This window comes from Ixodes scapularis, unplaced genomic scaffold (genome assembly GCF_016920785.2).
Source record: "Ixodes scapularis isolate PalLabHiFi unplaced genomic scaffold, ASM1692078v2 PGA_scaffold8__174_contigs__length_109621045, whole genome shotgun sequence".
Classification (NCBI taxonomy): Eukaryota; Metazoa; Arthropoda; class Arachnida; order Ixodida; family Ixodidae; genus Ixodes; species Ixodes scapularis.
In genome coordinates, this window is record NW_024609883.1 from 109,475,437 (window position 1) to 109,499,528 (window position 24,092).

Consider the following 24,092-nt stretch of genomic DNA (forward strand, 5'->3'; position numbering starts at 1 on the left):
CCTTTTTGAGCCTGTAAAGAAAGTGAGTGTTCACCCGATAGATGGCGCCAGTGTGTACAAGACTCTCGGTCGTAAGCAGTCGCGAGTGTGGAAACCAGCCTCTAAAAAGAGGAAGGTCGACTTGGAGCCCAAGAGAGACGAAGTCTGCAGCTCCTTCGTGCTCATTTACCGTGAACTACAGGCGGCAGATGCAAGCTCATATATTCCGCCACAAAAAAAAAAAAAAAAAATACAGCGCTTTAGCGCAAAAGTAAGCTAAGCATCGCCGAACGCTCATTCTGCACTCAAAAGTAGCGCTAGTGGTCCGAACCAGAGGCCAACGTGCCAGAACTAACCGTCAGCTTATTCCAAAGGTATGAGGGATTTTCTGAAATTTTCATTGAGAAATGCATGGCGGTCGACGGAGCTCTCGAACCCAAGAAGCTGTATTGCCAAAAGAAGGCAAAGACGGGCCCCACCTTCCCATTGAAAATTTCAAAACATCACACAACTTTCGAAATAGATAACGGTTAGCTCTGAAGTCTTGGGTTCGTCTGCTACGAAGCATCATTGGCAAACGGCAGACTTGTGCCTATCTCAAGTACTCTACTGAAGATACTGTATTTTAGATACTTTTTGGAGTATCTTGGTATCTTGCAAATGCTTTTGATCGGGAGTATTTGATACTCGATTTTATTTCCCATTCCGAGTATCCTGTACTCATTATCTTAGAATACATTTTTGACATTCCCCCATTTTCCGAGTTTTTCTGTATGAAGCGGCGTGGGCGTGGCACGAGCAAACGTGAACATTCTTTCGAGCAACCAAATCCTGTTGCTAGCTCCGATTAGCTACGGTGGCTTTGACTGAGCTCGTGAAAACATCGCTTTTTTGCCGACTGTGACTCATATTTCAGCCGAAAGTTCGCACAATGAAGGTTCTCCCCTCGCCTTCCCAAAGGCGCCTTTTGTTTCGATAGAGTTTCCCTCAAAAAAATTCTAAAACAAAAGGTGTGGTTTCGCGGAAGTAAAGCTGCCACCCTGAGGCGCAACGCAGACCGGGAAACGACCTACGACAACAATGGAGACTTGAGTGTCAAGAAAATAACAAATGGAAGAAAATGAGAAGTCGACACACACAAAAAAGTAGACATTTTTGGTTTGCTTTTTGTATATTTGACCCCGCTAGAGCAAAACGTCGAGGTATTTTTTGTTTTGTTTTTTCTTCTTTTTTGTGTTGTTAGTCCGGCGCTTATTTCTCCCACGATCACTGTCTGTAAGCGAACATTGATAAGCAGAGAACAGTACAGGAAACGAACTACGAGCTGGATGACCACTCAAAATGCCAACAAAGTGTCCCCCAACGTTGAGTGCCTTTCTGAACGCAACCTACTTGAAGAAGGTGAGACCACTGTTGTGGCTATTATCTGGGTTCTCTTTGTTATTCATTCACTCATATCCGTGTCCCAGGATCGTTTATAGTGAACCATATTCCCGTATAGGGAATATGGATTGTAGTTAAACGATGCGTCTAAGGTGCGCCGCAGGACGTGATATTCAGTGATGTCACTATTGGCGAAGCGCTCTGACCCGTTTATCACACCCACAACTCACTGTTTACCCAACACAAGGCCTGTGCACATGCCCACAGGCCTTGTGGGCATGTTCATGTCATCTTTTTTAATAGAGCGCGGGCATAGTGTAAGGAAAAAATATCAACAATTAGCGAAGTGACGTTAAGTGCCGGATCTCTCCCAAAAGCAGTCGTCAGAGGATGCGAGCTTGACCCACTTGGGCTTTCGTACTGAGTTGGGCACCGTGCATGCTGCATTGTTCATGCAGGCCGGAGTGGTAACAAAAGAGTCCCTCCTCCCCTTCACCGGAGAACACGAACTCCAGCCGAGCGCTGACGCCGCGTTCGGTTAAGTCAGCCGAGCGCTGAGCCGTTGTATAGGCTCCTTGCACTGACGTCACATCGCACACTTTTGAACACCAAGTAAGAGGAGGAGAGGGAAGCTGCTTTTGTAAGAATTTTGAGTGACAGGTTAATCTTCTATAATCTTCTGGGGGGAGAATAGCGACGCCTGTACAAATCCGGGAGGTACAAAGGAGGGTCCTGATAAGAGGGGAGCTCCTTCTTCCCCTCTTCTTTGGAGGGCAACGGAAATGACGTCCTGTGCAAGGAGCCTATTTGTTTCCCCATCCATCTGGTTCTAAAGTTACCCGCTTGGGGCGGCACGGTCTGATCTTCTCCCCATTAGCTAAAGCGACCTTTTTCTTGTTGTCCCAGAAATGTTTTGTGACATCTATCAGTGATATTGCCACGCGCGTTGCCCGGCGAGTGCGTGGCCGAATGGTTACAGCGCTTGGCTCTCGCGCGGAGGCTCCGGGTTCGATACCAGGGAGCGGACTTGTCTTTTATTTATTCTTTCAACTTGACATTCTCGTAAGTTCGAGAACATTGGCGTCTGATCGAGTTACGAATGTTCTACGCGCCCAACTTTCTACGCCGAATGTTCCAGAAACCCACGCGGGCACAAAAGGTGCTCCGATTGGCGGTCCGGAGTCAGTCTCGCCCCAGCGGTCGATCCTGCTGTTTCGCCGACATCGACGCCTGCAACGCTAGCCATTTTTTTTTCTTCTTTTTTTTTCTTTTTTTTTGGGGGGGGGGGGGGGGGGGCAGAAGTTCGCCCCATCAAACTTTTAGTTTGTTCAGTTATTCGCCGCCTCATCATTTGCCATTCGTCAATATCCTGCTCCTTATAGTCGGACTGCATAAAATAGCCCTACGATACTTTTTTTCTTTTTTTTCGTTTCGTGTTGTTGCGTGCTAATAAACCATTGTGGTAACCCAGATTTGCGCAGCTGTATAATTGTCGTTGTCACTGACGTCAATACAAATTTATTTATTTATTATTTATTGAAAGTACCCTCAGGGCCCGAAGGCAATCACACAATGCTGAAGTATGTTGAAAAGGAATTGAATTACATTTCTAAGTGTTTGCACTACTCAAGATACTTATAGTGAAAGTAACTTGAGTACTATTTTGAATACCTTATAAAGCAAGTATTTAGTAACTTATCCTAAATACTTTTATCGAGTGTTCTGTCCAAACACTGGCAAACGGTAGTGAAACGGCAAAAGAAAGGGGGGGGGGGGGGGGGCAAAGTTGATCGTCTGCGAACCAAGGGCCGCGGCGAAGTGAGATCGGGCTCAGGCTGTAATTTGGGATCGTTTAATACCCCATGCACACGAGCATAAAGGTACCTTTAGCTAAGGGACCTTTATGGTCGGCGGCGAATCATTTCGCAATCCTCCGCGCGTGGCATGTGCTCGCGACTCAGGGGCGCGGGTTCATTCGCAGATTGCAAAGGTACCTTTATATGTTAAAGGTACCTATGTTAAAGGTACCTTTATGCTGGTCGTGTGAATTACTTCACTTTGGAAGCCATTGACCACACGCGCTTCGTTGACAAATCTCGTTTCTGCTGCCCCATAAGCTGATATAGACCGGTGATTGAAAGAGTACTAAGGCATAGCCTCTTCTCACAAAGCTTGGCAGTTCGATAACAGAGCCATTGAGTTCCCGGTCGCAGATTCGGAGCGCGTGGATCTGGTAGCACAGAGCATTTCTCGGGGAGTCTGGTATTCAGCGCACAGCTTTTGCAGCGGCAAAGACCCCAAACATGGTTTTCAAACCCGACGAGAAAAGAAGCGGTAGCCCGAGGAACGAGAGAAGCACGAGCGGACATTCCATTGCTCGGGAGAAGTGTGTGTCGGCGTTTCGCCGCAGCGGGGCGCCCGTTACATGCCTCTTGTCTGCCGGTCAACCTTTTCACTTTCGTCTGCCGCGTCTCGTGACCATCTGCCAGGCTTCCTCAGTATAGAGGGGGCTATAAGACTAAGGACATCAGAGAGACCTCTCTCTATGTTGGTGAGACGCTCGCACGAAAATACTGCCCAATTGTGAACCCACGAACAGGTCAAAAATGTCCAATTGGTTGATAAGGCGCAAGCTGTGGCGCCACGTTCAATCAGCAACTGAGTACGCGTTCTCACCTTGACCGGACCCCAGGAACGGTCACGCAGTCAATGCACTCTTAGAAAAAAGGGTATGGATAGTCCTCCCTTAGGGGAGGAACGGTCTTGTAACCTATGTTCCTTTAGAAAGGGAGAAACGTTCGTCCCTGAAGCAGGGGAGCAACGTTCCTCTGTCGCTTGCATCTCAATATGGCGGCCCCGAATCGAGCAAATCGAGCCCAATAAGGCTTAACCAGGACGCTACGTCTCTTGTACGGGACGAGAGCAGCAGCAAATAAAAGCGTCACACGAGCTTTCCGCAAACTGTGTTTATTTCCGAAGCCAGATTCCCCCCACAGGTACAGAAACTTGCGTTTCGAAAGCAGTTACTCAGTCTTCTCGTCGACAGCACTGCGATGTTAAACGGAGACAACCGATACCCAGTTACTTCGCGCACTTTGAGTCTTACTTTTGGTGTTCCTCGAGTCACAATTCCTTCGTCAACCGCACATCACAGAGGAGGTCAAACTCAATCAGCGAAACCAAAAGCCGCTCTCGAAAGAACAAACAGAACAAACTCGAAGCCGCTGTTTATCGCGTAGCGTGAAAGGTTAAATCGCTAGCCACCAGATGGCGGGGTCAAGCAGAGTAATTGCAAGCAGCTAGGCTAGGTGGCGCTTGGTACCGCCCAATTCATGTTCTACAAAAAATAATTAATTTTTTTCAGGCCACTATCGCGCTTCAGAGCCGCTCCCCTGCGCTTGGGGATCCTCTACTATACACACACATCACACTTATTACAAGCATTAGGTGAACATACATTGAGCACATACACGGCACACACACAAATATTAATACAACGGAACACCACACTATCCCGAACACTACACCCGTGCTCTGCGTTTCCGTCTTTTATACTGGTCGTTTTGAACGTACGGAACTTTTCGGTGACCCCCTAAGCAATAAAAAATATTCCCAGCATGTTGATTTTTTCCCAGCAATGTCATACCTCTGAAAGTATTTTAAATGGCTCAAGGGATGAATCTCTTATTAAAAGTAAACGCTCGATCAAGCCGTAATTATTTGAAAGCCTATAAATCGAGCCGCCCTAATGCGGTTCGAAGCCATGAGTTTGTTTCCCCACACGGCACGTCGTAGCCTGTATTTCTATTGGTTTTTCTATTTGTGCTGTTCGCGCAAAGCTGCAATTGCCGTCTTGAATTAATCTCTGTAGAGAGGATATTCACTCAGCTGCAAGTAATGCTTCACATGCTGAGAAATCGCTTTTCGATCAACTTGAATGCAGTCAAAGCCGCGACTTGCGGCAGGTGTTCAGTGTACGGAGCTACGCCGTGGCGAGCCCAAAAACGTCTAGCGCTCATCCCAGCGCGCCACTTGGAAGGCAGTTTCTCCAGGAACCGTAGTATATTTAAACAGCAAAATAAAGGGCAGCTTTTTTTTTCGATTTTACCTTCTATTGTTTTTTAATGCCGGAATTCCATGCTGTAAATATACGTACTTTCCGTCACGATTTCGTACTGTTCAGTCCTTGCCCCAGAGCGCAATCGCTCTCGGGGACGAGACAATTCCGGCAGTCATATTGGCCATTGTACGATAGCGATAGGAGCTTCTACTGTTCAGACCAGCGTTCCAACATGACTATCCGCACGTTGATCGATTGCACGTAATCCCTCAAGTGGTATTAAACTTTTTAATGTAAAGCGGAATGTCAACCTGCGATACCCCGCCCCCTCATCACGGCCCGCCCAATTGCATCAATGCCCGACAGTTTACGATCTCATATTGTTGTTACACCACTGATACGCGAACACACGGTCACATCGGCGATAATTCCAGTCTTCTGTTCACAACCCACAACACTGCCATCACGATGTTGCAGCTATGTTGCTGACAGGCACAAATACAGAACCACGTTGAACGCCGGTTGCACTCGGCATCGGAAAACAGAACCGAACTCAGCGCGGAAGGCACCCAGGCAGCCGGCAGCAAAACCTGCCTGTCTTGGATGGAGTTCTTGCGGTTTCCATAACGTCGAAAACGTCGACACAGTTCCGCGTGGTTTCGCTACTGTAGCGACTGTAGTTCCATCGGTTCGCCTGGGTTCGCCGCGCGCGCGAGTCCCGCAATCCGGAGACGGCCATCCCCCAGTGTACGTGGCACTGCTGGCACTGCTCCGCAACTTCGCCACTTCGCTGTTTCCAGCGGCTTCGTTTGCTCGTTTGATAAAATTAGTGATAAAAGCGTCAATGCAACCGAAATGTTCTGCACGTTTAGACTAGAAAACGGAATTACAGGCGGCCTTTACTGCCGCTGAAGCTCAATGAACTCAACAGTTATTTATTAAACAACGTGCGCGACCTGCTCGAAAAGCGAAACCGAAAGAAGATGAGTCGGGAGGGCGAAAGCTTTCTCCCGTCTGCCTGGAGAAGGAGAAAAACGTTTCGTTCCTCCCCTTTTCTCGCGTCCGGTTGGGGGCGCGTCAGTAGAAGGGAGGAAGACGCGCCTTTGCTACTTTTTTCCTCCATTTTTTCTTAGAGTGTGTGCACTCCAAAATTGTTGTTGGTGTTGTTTTGTTCACGTAATCTTTAAAGTTTCTGCTGGTGCGTGATAATTATTTTCAATGCCGCAAGATTTTTCTTTTTATGGTGAATCTCTTTCTTCACAGAAGCAACACCATTGCGAGGGTGGTTCATTGGAGAGCAGCACAATATGGGGCTTCCGCACAAACACTCTGCTAGTAAAGCTCTCGTTAAAGTCACTTAAATGTCTCGTATACTCCTCGCTGTTCGCAGGGGGTAACAGCTGATTGGTGCTTTTATTTTTTCCAGGGAATTGCCATGGCACAACATTTACTGGGTAAGTGCGCCCTTCTAAACCACGCCCTCGTTTACCGTCCAAAATAGAGGAATCTTAAAAATATCGCTACTTCGTCATATTTTTCTTACCGTGTAAGCTCAGTCGGAATTTTTTTCCCTTCCCCGTCAGATTCAACGATTCCGTGACCGCATCGCTACTAAAGCCTTATTTTATTTATAACTGTTGAATTTCAGAACGCAGCTCTTAGGCGCCCATTTTCGGCTTGAGCGGCGTCGGCGTCGGCGTAACCGCGCGGTGCAATATGGAAAATATCCTATAATGCAATGTTAAGGGGAAAGGAATGTTATATACTAGTCGATGTCGCGAGATGTTCCAAATTTACGGAATGGGTCCTCGTGACAGAAAAAGTTGCGTGAGAAATAAAGAAGACTGCTGTGTTATTATTATACTGCGTTATTATAATGACGTCACGAGGGTCCCGCGCGATGCATTATGGGAAATTTTCCATAATGCACCGCGCGGGACCCTCGCGACGTCACGAGGGTAACGCGCGGTGCATTATGGGACATTTCCCATGATGCAACTCGTGAGGAGGAGGAGGAGGGGAGGGGAAGGAGGAGGAGGCGGAGGGGGAGGAGAGGGAGAGGAGGATGGGAGGAGAGGGGGAAAAGAAGGGAAGGAGAGGGGGAGGGGGAAAAGGGAGGAGGAGGAGAGGAGAGGAGGAGCTTAAAGGATAAGGGGAGGACGAGGTCGAAGAGGAGGAAGAGGAGGGGGGAGGGGTATAACCTCCCCTCAGTACCCTTCCTTCCTCCTCAAAAGCTGCGCTCTAATGCAGCGTCACAGGGAGTTGTAGATGTCTCGTATTTTCAGTTGAAACACAGTTCGAGTAAACCCTCGGAACAACGGTAACGCCAAGTTTAACGTCTGCTGACATTGGCTCATATGAAGGTTTCATTCGGCATTTCTCGCCGTTTAGAAATGGTTGGATAATCGTCGCGGTGGTTTGCTCCGAATAAACGTAATTCGTACGGAAGTCTCCACGGTATATATGCATGTTTTGTCAGCAGCCGCGTAAAAATGAAGCTCACGACAGTCGCGATCAGACTTGAAATTGTGATCCACCGTATTAAAAAATAACTTTTTTGTTTTTTGTTATATATTAAGACTAGAGCCATATGTGGCAGCGTAGCTGCCAGAGTAGCGCCACGCTTTTCCCTGTGCCGCCTCTCACCGTGATTGGTCACACGCGGTACCATAGCAACGAGCTGAGCTGGCTCGGTTTCTGTAGCAACCGAGTGACTACTCGTCACGTGACCTCGCAAGAGCCGTGATGTCACCGGTAAGATGGCAGCGCCCAGAGCTGGTGGATACGAGTTTGTTCGGTGCGCGGTAGTCGTGATGTGCCGCTGCTTGCCGACGATTTCGGACTTCTTCGTGCTCTCTGACGCAGGTATAACGTGAAGATCTGAAAGAATCTGACTTCATACCTTTTCTGTGCAAGATCGGTCTGGATATTAGCACCTGTGCGACAGCATCAGTCATATCGCCGTAGTGGTGCTCGTATTCTTAGATATGTTCGAGGATCGATAAGACATTTTGCATGCAATTTTCGCATACTCCTAGCCTTGTTTGAACGTTGGAATGTCTGAGAATCGATGGGAATTGTATGCGTCGCATGTTGGACATTGGGGAAGTTGTTTCAGCCCCAGGTAACCGCGTAATCACACTAACTTTTAGCGAGAAAGCTCCTGCGATCTTTACGCTTTGTACTAATCAACGATCTAACAATATAGCGTTTAGGATAATATTTTCGCATTTTCTAGCTCCCTTTGAATGTTGGAATTTCTGAGAATCGAAACGAAAGGTATACGTCGTGAGTAGGGCCTAGGGGAAGTTGTTTCAGCCCTGGGTCACCGAATAATCACAGCAACTTTAAGCGAAGAAGCGCCTGCGACCTTTAACCTTTTGTACTAATCGACGATTTTACGAGTTGACAGTTCTGAAGACTTTGATAAACGTCCTTTCGTTGCAATAGCTTGCATTTGATCGCAGTTTTTATTGGTTTGTTTTTTGCAAGCGACAAGCTGACGTTTGCTCAAATGACGTATATGAAATGACCTGCTCTATAACGGGAAGTACTCACTTGATCGAATGACGTTTTAGCGAACGCCCACGTTTCCCCGAATGACACTTTAGCGAATAGTCGGACGCCGCGAAGCGGCGTTTTCGGGTGGGCCAAATGGGTTCACATTTTTGTAATGAGCCGCCGCAGACTGTCGCCGCGAAGCGGCGTAAAGCGCAGCGCGGCGGAGGGGTTAACGCGCGCCCCCGTTATTCGCTAAAACGTCGATTCGCTCAAATGTCGCTGTTCGCTAAAATGTCATTCGCTCATGTGATATGGACCTTAGACAATTATTTTTTACGAGTGTAATATTTATTTTCTGTAGCTGGGCCCGTTTTGTGCTCATTAATGTCCGTGTGCTCTAATGTTATCATCATGTGTGTATGGTTCTAAATATCCTCTTTGCAGTGCCTACAAAAGCCAAAATGACGTCAGCCGACCCTAGCTCGCGCATTTGACACGAAAACTGCGTCACTCGGACGTATGCGCTCGTCAACAATCAATTCGTTGATGAATATTTGAATTCGCGTTCGTGGCCAATGAGTTCACATGAGTGCACTTGCGAATGACAAGTTCTATGGTGCGCTTAAAAAGCACAGTGGAAGCTTGGGGTCATCGCACCGGTGTCCTAGCATGTCACGACCGCGTGATTCCACTGTTCTCTTTTGAGTTGAGGATTAAAGCTGAGGAAGAAGAAGCTAACAAATCATTTCATGGCCCCTTTAGCACGGGTATGCGTGCTACACCATATAAAAATATGGACATTTTGCATGCCGGTAAACTTCTGGACGACCACTTGGCCTGTCGGCAAGAACACCTCATATCCGGCGTCCGTCCCTTCTGATGGCGTTAACAATCCTCTGTAGACCACCGTGCTGTCCTTCTTGGTTTGACCCCGTCGACTGTTCATCGCCCAAAACGAGAGTGAGACCGTCGTCGACGTCGTTCCTCGCCAGTCGGTGAGATAATCTCATCTTGAATAAATGATTGGGTCTTGAAGGAGTATGGTGCTAAGCATACATTCTCTTACTATGGGGCAGTCGAGCAGCAGTCATGTCCCAAGGCCTGGCGATTACGCCGGTGCTGTCCTGGCCGGCGTATTCGGATTTTGTTCCATAGGAGCGAAGTCCGAAAGTACAAAGGACGGTAGGTTCGTCCCACGAAGCGGCCGTCATCCCGGCGGCGCGGAAAACCACTCGCCTTGTCCGTGCATGCTGCAAATCGTCTCATTTCCCAGAAGAAACAGGCACCGCTCCTCTAGAGCCCCGTGCCGTACCGCCATGCAAAGCGTCTTTTAGGTCTTTTACCACTTTTCAATTAACGAATGGAGATACCAACTAGATCAAGGTTGCCGCCCGGCGTCGCTAGCAGTACGGTTACCATAGAAACCTCCCAGGCCCAAAATGGAGATCACTATAGGCGCTTCTGACGTCGTGCATCTAGATAATTCTGCGTCCTGTCGCTACTTTGGCAGCTACGCTGCCATATAGAGTGGCTCTAATTAAGACTCCTGAGCTGTCGAGACAATATGGAGACGTGTATCGGTTTCAGAACACAGCAGTCTTCTTTTTTATTTCTCACGTACTTTTTTTGTCACGAGGACCCATTCCGTTAATATGGAACATCTCGCGACATCGACTAGTATATAACATTCTTTTCCCCTGAACATTGAAAGCGCTGTACCGCGGTGAGGCGTCGCACTCTAGTCACAGTTCTTTCGCTGGATCAAAATGTGTTCGCACCTTTGCCGAGCTGAGGGCTTCTTTTGCTTTCTAAAATACCGCATCCTGTGCTTCACCCCAAATGGTTGGATAAGCGTCGCGGAGGCTTTTTTCGATAAAACGTAATTCGTAAGAAAGTATCTACAGTATCTATGCATGTTTTGTCAGCAGGCGCATGAAAATGAACCTTACGACACTCGCCATCTGGTTTGAAAGCTCCGATCCACCGTATTAAAAATAACTTTTTTCGTTCAAACATGATGTGTATATTATGTCCAATTACACGTGTCCTAACACCCTCTTTCCTCTAAAAAGATAGTCGTCCTCTGGATTCTGAAGACAAGAAAAGATAATCTCCATCGCCGCTGAAATATTTCGATCAGCGGGCTCGGCGGGCTCCGGGAATTGTAAAGTCCCCATTGTTCATTTACATGGTAAGACAGGCTGTTCGCTCTAGACATGATGGCAGACGCAGCTGTGGACGAGCGTTGAGCATGTTTTGCTTCATACGCGCATCTGCAGACAGTACGATGACCGTCATACGAGGAATACCTCGGCACACTTCATTACGCACGATGCATCGTGACCGTGCCTTCAAAGTGGCTGCGTCCAAAGGTCCGTCCGGCACACCGAGCCCCTCAACGATCACGGCGTGCTTACAACACGCGTGGCATCGAATGAACTGGTCGTCATCTAACTGCTCTCGAAGCTCGAGGCTCGAAACGTCGCTGTCCGTTTTGAAAACAAATTCAAGTTCTCGGTACAGCTTTCTGAAGAAGCAGTACCATCACACCTCAACCTTTTGTCCTAAATATGCCCGTCGCCTTCACTAGTTCATTTTGGACTAGTGGAAACCTCGCTATATAGACCTCTATCTTTTACACCCAACCTTGCCTGAGTTTCTCTCAGCCTTGTCCCTCAATGAACCTTCTTATCCGTCTTTCTGCTGGTTATGCGCGCGTGTTTTCAGCCCGGGATCTACCTGTACACGTGGTTCGCATGTGATGTCATTACATCGCACCTTTGCTCACTCTTACTTGTTTTGGCGACAGAAACAAATTCTGCACGGTGCGAAATGTACCGCGTGTAGCTGTACTAACGCTTCCATCCCACTTCGGACGGTCCGCAAACATCGGTTTCTCAACGTATCGCGCTGGGATTTACTACGGAGGTGCCCGAAGGTGGGGCATTCAGCGGTGGAGAGTATGAATACATGAGACCTCCAAAGTCAAAAAAAGAAAAGGTTTTGTCTATGGAATATTTATCCTCGAGCCTTTTTTCTCAAAATCATCGAAAAATCGTTCTAGGCTATTTTATGGTCTATTATGATTGCAAAATAGATGAAATGGAAAGAAAATACAATTGACTTACCTACACTTCACTTAATTGGGCCCATAAAAGCGCCACAATGCAGCAAGATGTCATTTAAGTGTACATGCCAAGTAAAGAAAAAAACGTTGTTGAATTTTCTCGATGCACTCAGGTGAGCCAATCTTTCCACGATTTTAGTGAAAGGTGCTACTACTTTCGGGTACCTCTGTAGTAAATCCTAGCGCGATACAGTAAGATTTCTGCGGACCGTTCAAAGTTGGATCGGAGCGTTAGTGTAGACGCTCAAGAGCAAGGCCTCCACGAGGATCGCTAGTGAGGCGTTGTGGCAAGCTGGTCACAGCTCGCGCTCTGTGGTGCTCGTCGCGATGGTCCAGGTCTGGACCCGGCGGCCAAGGGGCTCCCCTTCCCGAGACGTCTGGTCGTCGACGCGCTGTCCTCGTACGCGTTCAAGGACCAGGACCTCCTGATCAGGGCTCTGCTGCACCCTGCAAAGGCACGGCAACTAGGCTCCAGCATCTCCTACGAACCGCTCGACTTCATCGGTCACTTTGCACTGCACTTCGTTCTCGCCAGGTCAGAGTCAGGTGACCTTTGTTGGATTAGACCCTCCTTCTAGATTCACGTAATTAGGATTGTCAGTAATGCGAGACGTTAATAGTGTCATATTTAAAAGATGAAAAAAGAGTATCTGAAGAAAAAAAGAAATTCGACTTAATCGTATAAAAATGTGACTTTTTTTTCGAATAACATTCGCGTAGGGGGGCAGAGATAGAGGGGCATGACGCCTGACAGTCTGTGCTTCCCCCCTCCCCTCCTCTCCCTTGCAGACCAGCAGTACAAGCAAGGAACAATAAATAACATCATGTGCAAAACACGCGCGAAAAATAAAACGAAACAAGGCATATCAATGCGTCGATTACATTAATACAATGAAGCGTCTCCCATACAAAGGAGTAAAGAAAGAAAAAAAAATAGAATCTACATTAAAGATTACAACATCTCTTTCGCCTCTAATGTATGATATGGCAGGAACTGCTTTATCATCATTCTGAACACGAAACATGCAATCTATAACATCTCAGCAGAAAAAAAAATCGGGTTAAAGGTTCACAAAAAAGGGTAATTACATAAGTACTTCTTGTCCACACAATGCCGTTTACACAAAAAAAACTCCCATTATACAAAAAAAAAAAAAAAAACATGCATCATCACCTGTCATCAGCATCCCTCTGCAATTATTTTTGAAGCGATAAAACGACTGATCAGAGTCCATGCTTATATCTGTTCTGTTTAGAAGTTTTGTTTATTTGGAAATTTAAGGCTTGTCGACCCTAATTCGTTCTTACAGATGGCATTTTTTCACTTTGGATCTCGAAACGTATATGGGATGAGTCTGTATAATGGTGCGGTGTGAAGTGTGTTTCTTTGTCCATTGCAAAAGTCTGTCGATGACAAAAATTAAATCATAATTCGAAATAGAAGGGTCGGTGCTGCAACATGAATGCCTATTCCGCATGTTGCAGCCGTGGTGAGAGCAACTATACCTACAATGTGGTAAAATATAAAATCCTCACTGAACTAATCGTTGTTTATTCAAATGAAAGCGCCTCTGAGAAACGGGGACAACGAAGAGAAGCCAGCATGGAGAGCTTTCATCCGGATCGACATGAACCAACTAGCCCATTAGCCATTTGTTGCAACAGTTGTTAAAGGCCATAACTGCATAGTGCTGCCGTTGAATACCTGTTTCTTAAATCAAAGTCACTTTATTTTCTTTTCTTTTTTTATTAGACCTAAAAGGTTTGAGCAAGTTTGCGGCCACTTGTTCAATTAAAGTGGAACAATCGAACTTCTGCGTCAATTTTCTTCCTGTCCTGTCCCCTCCTTCTCTTCTCAGTCTTTTGCGCTTTCAAAACCACCGTCTACATGAGTAAACCCCCGTATAAGGGGCAGGCTGGGGAGGAGTGGCCATCTTCCGTTGGTTGCACCGAGTATGGCAATCAAGGTTCAATAACACGTTTGCTTTCTGTTCTCATAGAACGCCCGAGACTCCCTGCAGTAACCCGAAGCAACCAAAGCAGAAGAAATCGAGCAAGACGACAATGAGACGTTGGTTTCTGCCGTCCCTGTTTCTTTTGCGTTGCTTGCTTCGAGCTTATCTACCTAATCTCGGTTTGTTTTTTGTTTTTTTAGAAAATTTGCAGCGCCAGCTTTGGTAAGTTACAAGTTACGAATGATAACATAAACACCTGGAAATGAATCCGCTGGTTCTGGTTCTGCAGAGTATTTCAGCTGACGTGTGATTTAAGAAAAGCTGGTGCACGATACGCGCGTCTTTCACGGTCCTATGGATCGAGTCATGTTTTGGGACGCGCCATACTGGCTGACAAACATATCCTAGAAAGAAGGCGCGCGAGATTTTTAAAAACTTCAACGTGACTACCTGTTAGCGAACTACAAAGTGCCCAGTCGAGTGAGATTTTTTTTTTGCCTTTTTATTGGGATAAATAACGAAAATGTAGCATTTTTTGGGCACATATACGATAGGGTTTAAAAGAAGTTGATGACATGATTCCGTCCGATAGGACAGAAGCAGGTCATCGCCTCCTTTCGAAGCTGAATATCCGGTTTAAAACAAAAATTTTTTGTAACTCACGAAGAAATATTTTAATACTCCACTTCGTTCCTCTATGGTAAAAGCAGTCCAAAAGTTCTGGCGTCATATTTCAGGGAAGAATAGATCATTGGTACAAAGTTGTGTATTCGCAAATGAGTTTAATTATTTGTTAAACAGTTCATATAGACTACTACGGTGTTACTCGAGAGGGAATTTTTAATTTACTATCGAATAAATTGGATAGTAAGAAAAGCGTGGGCCCGGATATGATACAGAACGCTTTCCTGAAACGTTACCCTGAATGGGCATTTCTGCGTTTACGCGTCTAATTGAGAGTTTCTCTTCAGCATGTAGTTTTACCAGGCAAATAGAAGATTGCAAAAATCATTCTATTACTTAAGGACGGAGTTTGGAACAAAGCTTCAAACTACAAGCCCATTTTCTTAACGAGTGCAATTCGTAAAATTACTAGAGCGCATAATTTTTGCACGTATTTCATCCTCCCTGGATAAGCATAATTTTATTCCTAAGAACCAGCTTCAGGAGGTCACTTTCCACCACTACAGATTCACTCGCGGATTGGCCGAAACAGTTCATGAGAGAGGTAAAAAGAAACGTAATATCTTTTAGACTTCGCTAAGGCTTTTCACGAGGGGTCTCATCGGAAATTGTTTGCTAAACTTCCCAACATAATTTAAAACACCCAAATTGCATATTTGATAACTGCTTACCTTACAGCTAGAGGGCGTTCATTACAGCAAACTTATTCTTCTTATTCTTATTCACTGATGGCAAGGGGGTTTCGTAGCCTCACTTTCTTTGCACTGCGGAGTGAATATAGATTTCACATTTATATATTCTAAGCTTAAATGGTAAAACAAAATGGCTAGGTGGCGCAAGCTACCGCCCGATCCAAAGGGCTCAGCCGTATTCATCCATCATCCATCCATCCATCCATGACTCGAACAAACTTTCCGACTCTTCAGGCTTGGATCAGTGCTTGGACCTCTTCTGTTTACATAAATGATACACCGACTGGCATTGATCTTTCTCTCAGACTGCTGGAATGATCGTATTATATATACAAAAAATAAGCGATAACAATAACAATACTAAATTACAGAAAGCACTTACTGCTATCCAAAGCTGGACAAAAAAAAAAGGCAAATGAAAAAAAATACATGAAAGAGCTTCGATGACTATATCATGTAGCAAAATCCCATTTAATTTGATTATTTACTAGATGGACGAATCTTAAACCGCGTAAACGAGTACAAATTTTTAGGGATTTTGTTTGATACTAAACTAAGCTGAAAACGAGGAACCAAATTTTTTTATAAAAAGAGAATTCTTAAGACAGTTAGAAGCACTTCGGTTTCACTGCGAAGCGAATTAAGATGTGCTGAGTGTGATACTAAGCTCCTTGCCTGTTTTGTTGGGCCTGCTTTAAATAACGCGAGCTCAGTGTGGTGCCCTTCCACCAAGGATGGAATTAACACAGCAGAAGGTATACTCAAAAGCTAGCCGCTTGGTTTATTTTTAACATTTATGACATGAGATCAACATTCACCGAATTAGTAAGGCCTCAGCATCGGTCAAAAGCTCTAAGTGATTGATTTAAAGCTCTTTATAGTATATTGAACGGCTCTCTTCACATAGATTTCTCTGATCATTTAAAACCATTATTATGTGGGTCTTCACGGTTAAATCATTGCCGCGGGCTTTTAAGCAATACAGACTGCTCTAGATTTTCTTTCTTCCTTCGGGCAATTCAGGAATAGAATAATTTAACAAATGTTACTGAAATGTTACCAACCAAAGGTGGGAATTCTTTTTTTTTCTAGTTTTTCTAACGCTCAATCTTACCCCTGCTATGAGTGGAAGTTAAGCCAACTGTCGCGTGTGGGGTCTAAGATCAACTTGCACCACTCGCAGAATTTGAGAACTAAGTGTTCCGATTTTCTCAAAGCACCTGGGACTGGGTGAAGAACGACAAGAAGTAATAGAGCAAGCAACAGAATGGCAGACGGCAACGTCTCAAACTCCTTTCTCTTTTACTTTGGATTCTTCTTGTTCTCAACCCAGTGTCAGCTGGCTTAAGAAAACGGTAAACCAGCTCGCCTGGGCCATTTCTGTTTTCTCGTCAAGAAGTGTTCGTCCTGCAAACTTGTGGCCTTCGAAGACTGCAGCCGATGTTGCGATCGGATGTCGGCAGGCACATGGTGAGGAACGGCACACGAAAGGAGAAGGCGTCCATGCACAACCTGATGACCGAGGCGCTGCGGCAGGAGGCGTGCGCCTTCCTGGCCGCCAAGAACCATCTGGACCTGTACGTCTTCTTGGACGACGGCCAGGAGAAACGGGCCATGACCGAGTATGCAACTGCGGCCAGGGCTCAGGTGACGTGGCCAAAACATGCCATACTGACTCATCGTCGGCATCATCATCATCATCGACGCGTCCTTGTTTCCTTTACCCTTCCGTACGTCTTCAGGTGTGGCCAAGCGCCGAGATGTTCCGGTGGCGCCCCCTAATGGTTTCTGTCTGTGACGTCATGACTAGGATTTGCCTCGCCGTGACGTCGTGGGTTGTGATCCAGGCTATATTTATCATCAGTTTCGAGCGACAAGTTCGATGGTGTGCATAAAAAGCACGATGGAAGCTTAAAGCACTTGCGTTCTTAAACCAACACCGTCGAAGTTGACAGTCTGGCGTTGTTCTTATTTCCGTTGATGGAGGCAGAATTAAAGGGGCGATGCAAGTAATTTTTGTACTTTTCGGAAATACCGCTTAGAACGGATCCTTGATGTTAATGACCTATATGAAACACGCGTTTGTTTTTCACCCCACGCAGTAGACGTCGCGGGAACAATGAAAAAAAAAACGAGCAGCGTTCAGCCCCTCAACTCGTAGCCAGAACAAGCCGCCACTTGACCTGGAGCCAATTATATGCCGCCAATGCTGATCATAGGCACGCGCTGGGGTCGGCAAAGCACAGGGCACGCGCTGAGTTCCACACGTTGCTACGGTTCGGCTCTTGTCGATCGTCATTGCAGCGATTGGACACGGGCTACTACCCGAATGCTTCTCGAGCTATCGATTATCACGAGCCCAAATCGAGTGCTCACGCAATGCTCGGGTCCAATCATTGAGCCGCATTGAAATATTGTCACTGGGGGTACTGCGACTGCCCAGCCACGCCGTCAAGTTTGGCGAAGGAGAGATTGAAAAAAAACGCTCGCTGTCCTTGAAAGTACAGCGCAACAAAGGAGTTTCTTGGCCAGTGGCGTTGCTTGCGAGTATCCTTGAGTCCCACTAGTGCCGGTAAGCTCGTGTAAAGTGAATAACTTTCCAATTGAATGTCGTCAACGCTATCAGAGCTGCTGGCGCGAGCATGGGGTTTTTATCTCGAAGATCACTTGCACGTGTTCGCGCACAAACAAAACCTTAGGTATGCTTGAGAGAAGAGCGTGTTGGTTTAAGTCATCGATGAAGAAAGAATAAAACAATAGACCGATCTCACTAATTGTTGGGCGCATGCGTAATGCCGCCATAACTTTAGTTCACAGGAGGCAGACGGCCGTGCACGCGAGGGCTCGTGCCTTCTCGTGCTCTACACGCGAAGAGCTCCAGCGAGGTTGTCGCACGTGCCCAAAGACTAAAGTTCCCTCGCTGCATTGCGGCAGCGGTGGCGTAGTCAAACTGGCCGGTGAGATCGGTCTATTAAAACAGGGACAACACAACCACATCTTTCGAACCTTAGAACGCGCTTGCTCCAGTACCTTTGACAGCGTCGTATACTATTAGCCCCGAGAGCGAACACAAGCGTCGCTGCGGTCGCCACGCCCTGATTGGGTGAGGTGTACCGTGACGTAAGGGGGAGGACTCTGCTCCGCGATCTCGCATCGGCTCGCTTCCCAGCACCGGGTTCCTGGTTTGGCGTTGTGTGCCGCAAGCTCTTCGAGGAGGTGGACTTCGTTTACCCGGTGTGCAAGACGTTGAGTTAGGCCGATATTGACGTGCTTTTTCCGTACATTTTATAAGCCTGCTTGCCCCCTTTACCTTTAAAATTGCGTTACAAATCCCGAAAGCTATCGGCGGAGGCAATTCCGCCGATGAACCTCCCCGTCCGTCCACACGACACAAGGCAATCTTGCGAGGGGTCGGTGAAGTGGTGGCACAACTGTTTCAGACGCTGGAATTCTGTTCCTTGCATGTTCATGATTTAGGACGATATTACATCCCGCTTTCAAGGTATTTAAAGTGGCATTTATATCATGGGGCTTTGGGTGGTCGGCAAATTAGCTCGCGACCCCAAACTCTGCGCTGCCACTCTGCATGCGCTGGTTCGCGGATGTTTTAAAGGCCCTGCGTCTGATGATCTTTGAAGTGCTCGTGGAACAGGGTTGTTTTACGTAAATGTATCTTCTTCGTGAATTAATTATATAGTTTACATACGTATGCCGGCATATTTCTTAGAAGATGCACAATAAAATTAGTTTGTATGGTAGCAGCGAAAACGACCGAATTGCCCCCAGTTGCCTGTATGATATGTATTGAACTGCTCAAAATATGCACAGCAATAGTGCCGTAATTTGAAATGTTTATACTTTTTCCAGACATTCTTTTTTCCAGCCTTGGGTATTTGGAAAATTCACCGTTTTGTCTGAATTGTCATTTCCAATTAAAACAAAAACTGCTGCAGGTCCCCAAAAGCTTCCTCAGCTTCCAAACTCCCTACAGCTGGACTCTCTGACAACAAAGAAAAACAGGAGTAAAAAGCAAGCATTTGAACGTCTGTCCTGTGGTAGATGCAGCACTAGTAGCAGAAAATGTGGAACCTTTGAAGGGCGACAGTCTGCGTGAGAAAAGCTTCGAATATTTTAGCTTCAGGACAATTCAATTTAAGTAAAATCTCAATTTTAGGGCTTAATGGACTAATAACGAGCTAGACACCTTCGCTTACGTTTGTTATACATTACTTGAGGGTTGATATAAACAAGTCCACAGATACCACCCGTGTAGTTCATTGAAATACTATCCGAATCCAGCAAAGGTCAAATGTGAGAAATGTATATATAAATGTTCCTTGTTTTTTTTTTTTTTTTTTTTTTACTTTGCGCCTGCACTTGGGCTGTCTTACTTGTGATTTTCTCCACATGGCCCAGACTGTATTTAGCATGTTGCTCGAGCAGCATGCAGCTTTTCTGCTTCGGCGATCTTGTTTAAAAACAGAGATACAAAAAATACTATACATAACCTGCCAAGTCATTCAGACCATTAGCAGGATTTATTGTGCGAGATGTAAATCTATAATGCTCCCGCAATCGTGGCCATATTTCTTTATTTTCATATACCAGCTGCGATTCATGCGTTGCCTGCCCTGTCAATCATGCTGAAAATGTTGGTTGAAGTTTCGCCTGTAGCTGCAGGTCATACCTCAATAAAGGCACATATAAAAATTTACACTTCCTACGAAAAACACGCCAAAAAAAAAAGATTAAATAGAAACGAGCGCGCCGACAGCTAGCGTCGTCACAGCCTCCACAGGGCGAGCGGGGAGAGTCGGTAAAATATTCTCTCCTCGCCGTGACGTCACCCCGGTTCGCCGTAAGGGGGCGCCACGCGAACTTCTCGGGGCTAATACTCTATTTCACCTTATGATGTACCGCAGTAAAGGCTACAAGCGCGAGGTCCTTGCTCTGGGGCACATCCCGGCGGCACAAGCTCTCGTGCATTAAAGGCAGCTGCCAACGCAATGAGCTCGCGCTTCTAGCCTTCGCTGCGGTACAACATAAGGTGAAACGGAGTATAAGTATAAAACTGAGTATAGTGAGCGTTAGGCCAATCATAAAAAGCAGTGGAACGCCGACCACAACGACGTGTTTGGTTGCGCACGTCGCCTTTGCGGGTTAAAACTCTTAAAAAAAAATCTAAAAAGCAAAAAGAAATGTTTAACAGTTTGGTTGGGACAGTGTCAAAAAATAAATTTTACGAAAAATGTATAGAGCAGTATTGAGGGCTTGTTTCCACTTGTTTTCTCTCTCGGCATTTCGGACGCGTGGAAGAGAGCTGCATCGGCTTCGCCCTCACGACCGAGATGATCATTCCGAAATGACCAGTGACGTCATGGGCTTTGCGCGCAGAATTTCAAATAAATCTCTCGCCGTCAATATTGCTCTAAATTTTTTTTCACGTAAAAATTATTTTTTTTTGCACTCGTGTCCCAACCAGGCTGTTTAAAAATAACTTAAAAATAAATAATAAAAATAGCCTTCCACTATTTCCACTTTAGCAAAGCGGACGCGGGTGAGGAGGCGAAGAGGGTCTCGCCAGCTCTCCAGCGTTAAGTCTGCTAAAGTGGAAAGAGCGAAGGTATTTCTACAGCTTGGCTGGTGCTACTAACTGCACGAGAGCGCACGATAGAGCGCCGACGGGAGAGCGCACGACATGAGAGCGCGTGTCATTAGAGCGCGCGTTACGAGCGCGCATCTGCGCGCCTGGGGAATGATCCATTTTTGGGGTCAAATGGAAGCCAAGACAATTACAAAACGCCTGTGCAAAACGCAGAAGAAAAGCTCAGTGCAGGAAAGATGAAGGGAAAGCTCACCATCCTTTTGACAGAAGCAGAGAAAGGGACACGCACAGCATTGGAACGCGCTAGAATTCAAAGTGTTCGTCCTATTAAATTAACGGCGAAATACACGAACATGACACAACTATGCAGTGCGACCTACCGTAGAGCGTAGTAACATATAGGAGGTATTCACTGGACGCAATATTTGAGGGCGATGTTTAGAGCGCATGCTCAGAACGAGCTCACATTAATGGCCTGCTAAGACAGGCAACCTTGATGGTGCTAAATGCACGCTCCAAAAGGACTGCGGAAGCTTGCCGTCAGCACGCGCTCAGCAGCAGCGCGCACGGATATGGCCCCCAGTGAATACTCGGAGTATTCAAAGGCGGCCATAGCTGTGTGCGCGAATGCTGAGCGCGTGCTGATGGCGAGCTTCCACAGTTCTTTTGCATCGTGCATTCCGCACCATCAAACTTGCCGGTCTTAGCAGGCTACTAATGTGAGCTTGTTCTGAGCATGCGCTCTAAACAGCACCCACAAATATGGCGCCCAGTGAATACTCCCTATACACTAGGTGAAGTTAGTGTTTTATTGTTGGAAGTAAGGACCAATTTTAACATCAAATAATCATTCGATCGAATTAAGTGTGCACTGAATTCAAATGAAGACAGCCTTGCGCGACAAATTAAGCTGGGCGAAGTGGCACAAGCGTGTTGAACGCAGCCGTCTGCCGTAACACCATTGGATAGGATTTATGTTGTTCGGGTTATCTATCCCAACTGAATAGCGCAGTTATCATCGCTGCCGCTCAGAGAGTCACTCTTGAAATTGATCACTAGTTTCACCCTCGAGACAATTCTCATTTTTGTCCCCCAGAAACAACAAAACAAAATGGTTTACATATCAATATCGGTGAAACAATATATTTACTTTGGCCATGAGCTTTGTTTTCTAGGATTAAACAGTTTAGTTTTTTTACTGAAAGTAAGGTCATTGGGAACTATCGTTCGCTCAGGTGTTGCGTCATTATCACGTTTATTTCGGGCAGACGTCTGAAAAACTTTGAATTTGGAACGTTCTAGAAATCAATCCGTTCGTACCTACAGTTAATGACGAAATATGAAGCACGCATATTGTGCAGTGCTGGCTGTCGCGTAACAGTTAATTTAATGTATAACGACTCAGTTCCTACAGAAGGAAATCTGATACTTGAACCTTCTGCCACTGCGAAAGGCATTGGTGCAGCAGTTGTTCAGCGCTCTCTTGTCGCGCGCACTCCTGGCGCCCTCCCGGTGCTACTGTACTCCGTTTCACCTTTTGTTGTACCGCAGACAAGGCTAGAAGCGCGAGCTCCTAGCGTTGGGAGCTACTCTTAACGCACGAGAGCTTGTGCCGCCTTGATGCACCCTAGAGCAAGGAGCTCGCGCTTGTAGCCTTTCCTGCGATACCGTTATACACGCCGTCAACCCATCCACCATGCATATGGGTTTTTATTCTTACGGTGCAAAATGTCCTGAAATGTCTGCAGCCCTCAACGAAGCTTTGTATTTACGTTCTTTGTTTCGGTTTGTAATCGCAAAAGAATGCTTAAGGAAGTTTCAAAGACCAATATAAATTAGTTTTATGACACGTATATCGATGTAAAAAGTTTTTCAGGAGCATCGTCCTAATACAAGGGTCGTTCATAGCCTAATCACACTTGCGAATGACGGAATCTTCGTTGAATATGCCGCGTCCGAAATTACGTATTTGGCGCATGCGCAGCAGTTCCACCTATTATGGCGGCTGTAACGGGCTTGTAGCTGGAGAGCCACGCTAGATGACCACACTTTTGCGCTAGTGCTGCAGTCGGATGTTCGTCCGACTGCACTCACACAACTTTCTACGCTAACGGAGTTTAGGAAGCTCAAAAAGGATAGTTGATCCCCACCCCAGCCCGTTTCGAGCTGAATGAGCATCGTACCGGCGTGCGGTCGTGTATCACTACTGCGTGAAGCACGTTAAAGGAGCGGTGCAACGATATTCAATTGGAATGTTTTTCACTTTACACGAGCTTACTGGCACTAGTGGGACTCAAGGATACTTGCACGCAACGCCACTGGCCAAGGAACGCCTTTGTTGCGGTGTAATTTCAAGGACAAAAGCGATCATTTTCATTCAATCTTTCCTCTGCAAAATTTGATGACATAACGTGAGGATCGCAATACACCCCAATGACGATATTTGAATGCAGTTCATAGACTGGACCCGAGCATTGCGTGGGCACTCGATTTAGGCTCGTGATGATTACTAGCTCGAGAAGCATTCAGGTAGGTGTAGGGTGCCTCAATGTCCTTCTGTTTAGGGTGATGCCACCCTTTGTAGTACCCGATGCCGACAGCACGCGCTCACGGGTAAAATACAAAGAAATCGACGAAAACAAAATGTCGCCGTAGCACAGTCAGCGCCACGAGCGCGTGCAGGGACACGTTTCTTCACGCGCTTCTGAACAAAAAATAAAGATAAAAGTGTGAGACAAAATGGCCAGATGTCTCCATTCTAAGCAAAGCGCACATGAAAGCACCCTAGGTATAGGTGGCCCGTGTCTAATCGCTGCAACGACGACAATAGCCGGACCATAACAATGTCTGGAACTCAGCGCGTGTCCTGTGCTTTGCCATCCCCAGCGCGTGGCTACGATCAACATTGGCGGCATATAATCGGCTCCAGATCACGTGGCCGCTTGTTCTGGCTGCGAGTTGAGGGGGTGAACGCTGCTCGTTTTTCTTTAATTTTTTTCTGGGACTTCTACTGCGTGGGGTGAAAAACGAACGCGTGTTTCATAGGTCATTAACGACAGGGATCCGTTCTAAGCGGTATTTGCGCAAAGTAAAAAAAATTGTTGCA

At 46.4% G+C, this 24,092-nt stretch overlaps 1 protein-coding gene across 1 annotated transcript in view; it reads left to right on the forward strand.

Annotated features, from left to right (window-relative positions):
• Positions 1 to 24,092, forward strand: part of LOC8032304 — a 51,304-nt gene that overhangs the window by 26,317 nt on the left and 895 nt on the right. The window contains exons 5-7 of the mRNA XM_040211557.3: positions 6,849 to 6,876; positions 12,387 to 12,585; positions 16,845 to 17,028. Coding sequence (XP_040067491.2) covers positions 6,849 to 6,876; positions 12,387 to 12,585; positions 16,845 to 17,028 — 411 coding nt within the window. The remainder of the gene's footprint in view (positions 1 to 6,848; positions 6,877 to 12,386; positions 12,586 to 16,844; positions 17,029 to 24,092) is intronic.